Source organism: Cyprinodon variegatus, unplaced genomic scaffold (genome assembly GCF_000732505.1).
Source record: "Cyprinodon variegatus isolate N-32 unplaced genomic scaffold, C_variegatus-1.0 Scaffold779, whole genome shotgun sequence".
Classification (NCBI taxonomy): Eukaryota; Metazoa; Chordata; class Actinopteri; order Cyprinodontiformes; family Cyprinodontidae; genus Cyprinodon; species Cyprinodon variegatus.
This window is the reverse complement of record NW_015151232.1, coordinates 138401-140020: the sequence shown is the minus strand read 5'-3', so window position 1 is coordinate 140020 and position 1620 is coordinate 138401. Positions and strand designations below refer to the sequence as shown.

Genomic DNA, 1620 nt, shown 5'->3' with positions numbered 1-1620 from the left:
GTGTTCTGAATGCATTTTAGTTAAAGGATTTTGATCATAAACAGAATTTATGTGCAAGGGCCCCCAGGAACTTGAGGCCCTTGACAACTGCCTAGTATTCCCTAATGGTACATATATGCAAGTGATGTAAAATGAAAATTTGCCCTATAACGGCTTAATAAAAAAGTGAATTTCTATATGGTTTGTTTTAGGAGGTGGAAGATGATCAGGTTGTTTGGATGACAAACATAAACCTAATTTTTTCTGTGTTTGACCTCCAGGACACATGGTCCCAGCCTCAGGGCTACCCACTCCAGAGACCCCTCATGCCTCTGGAGTCCGAATACACCAGACCAGCCTTAGAGATCAACAAGCTGGTATGCCGATCATCTTCTATGGGTGCCGTCTCATCACCTCTCATCTTTTCTTAGCAAGTTTCAATCCCTCTGTGCAGATCTTACGGTTTTTAGCAGAATCAGACATGGGCGGCTGGCAGGAGCAGACCTTAGGCAACTACATAGTGGAACAGGGCCAGAAGCATCCGGCTTTGAGAGATGAGATCCTGGTCCAGCTTGTTTACCACACGTCAGAAAAAGCTGAGGACCACAACAGCCTGAGGGGATGGCTGCTGATGGCCTGCTGCCTGAGCGCCTTCACACCGTCACCAACTCTGGACAAAACTCTGCTCAAGTAGGTGTTACTGCTCCAGTCTGCCACCTGCTGTCCACTACAGATACTTCAGTCTGTTTTTACTCCTGCAAAGCAGCGGGCAAAGTCCTGCAGGTTTATAGGTTTTGTTTCGTGTCGGTTTTATGATCAGATACTAAAGACAGAACCAACAGAACAGAAACTTAAAAAAGAGAAGCCTTTAAATTCAGTGTAAGAATAAAAGTTTGTCACTGTGTGAAGCTGGTCGGATTAATATTTATGGATTTTATTAATTTGTTATTTTACCCTTTGTTACATTATTATATAGTTAAAAGACAAGAAGACTAGAGCTGTAGCCGTGTGGAGAGAATTTAGGTCCATTATTGTTGCAAGATTAAAAAAAAAAATAAATTCAGAGATGAAACTTTAGAAAAATGTTTTTTTTTTAAGATTTAAGGAGTAACTTTCCTGTTGTCTTAGATTTTATCTTTTTAATTTATTTTTTTAAAATATTTTTCATAATTTTTATTTTATTTATTTTTAATTTATTTATTTATTTATTTTTCCACATTTCTTTCTCTCAGATTACAGAAGAGGATTAGGGCCACTGAAAAATAAAGAGAAGTTAACAGATTTTTAAATATTATTTGAGTTTATTTTGGGAAAAAAAAGACAGAATTATGACTTTAATCTTCGAATTAAGACTTTAATCTCAGAATTATGACTGAATTCTGAGAGCTAACAAACATGTTATCATCAAGCCGTAGCCATGTCTGTTTTAGAGGCTAAACTAGCTCTCTGGTTTTAATCACCTTCTGCTCTTCCATTAATGAAATAGCATCACCTGCAACTCCTCAGGGACGTAAAAAGTCGCCTAATTTTCCACCAATGTGTTACTGGTCCTCCCAATCAGAATTCTGAGATTAAAGTCAGAATTCTGATTGTCTTCCCCGTATTAAACCGAAATAAAATTTTAAAAATTAATTAATTTTT

At 37.2% G+C, this 1620-nt stretch overlaps 1 protein-coding gene across 1 annotated transcript in view; it reads left to right on the top strand.

The window, feature by feature from the left end:
* The window catches only part of LOC107098457 (unconventional myosin-XVB-like), a 53041-nt gene that overhangs the window by 10021 nt on the left and 41400 nt on the right, over positions 1 to 1620 (top strand). The window contains 2 exon segments of the mRNA XM_015396169.1: positions 261 to 356; positions 434 to 669. Of these exon segments, the coding sequence (XP_015251655.1) occupies positions 261 to 356; positions 434 to 669 (332 nt within the window).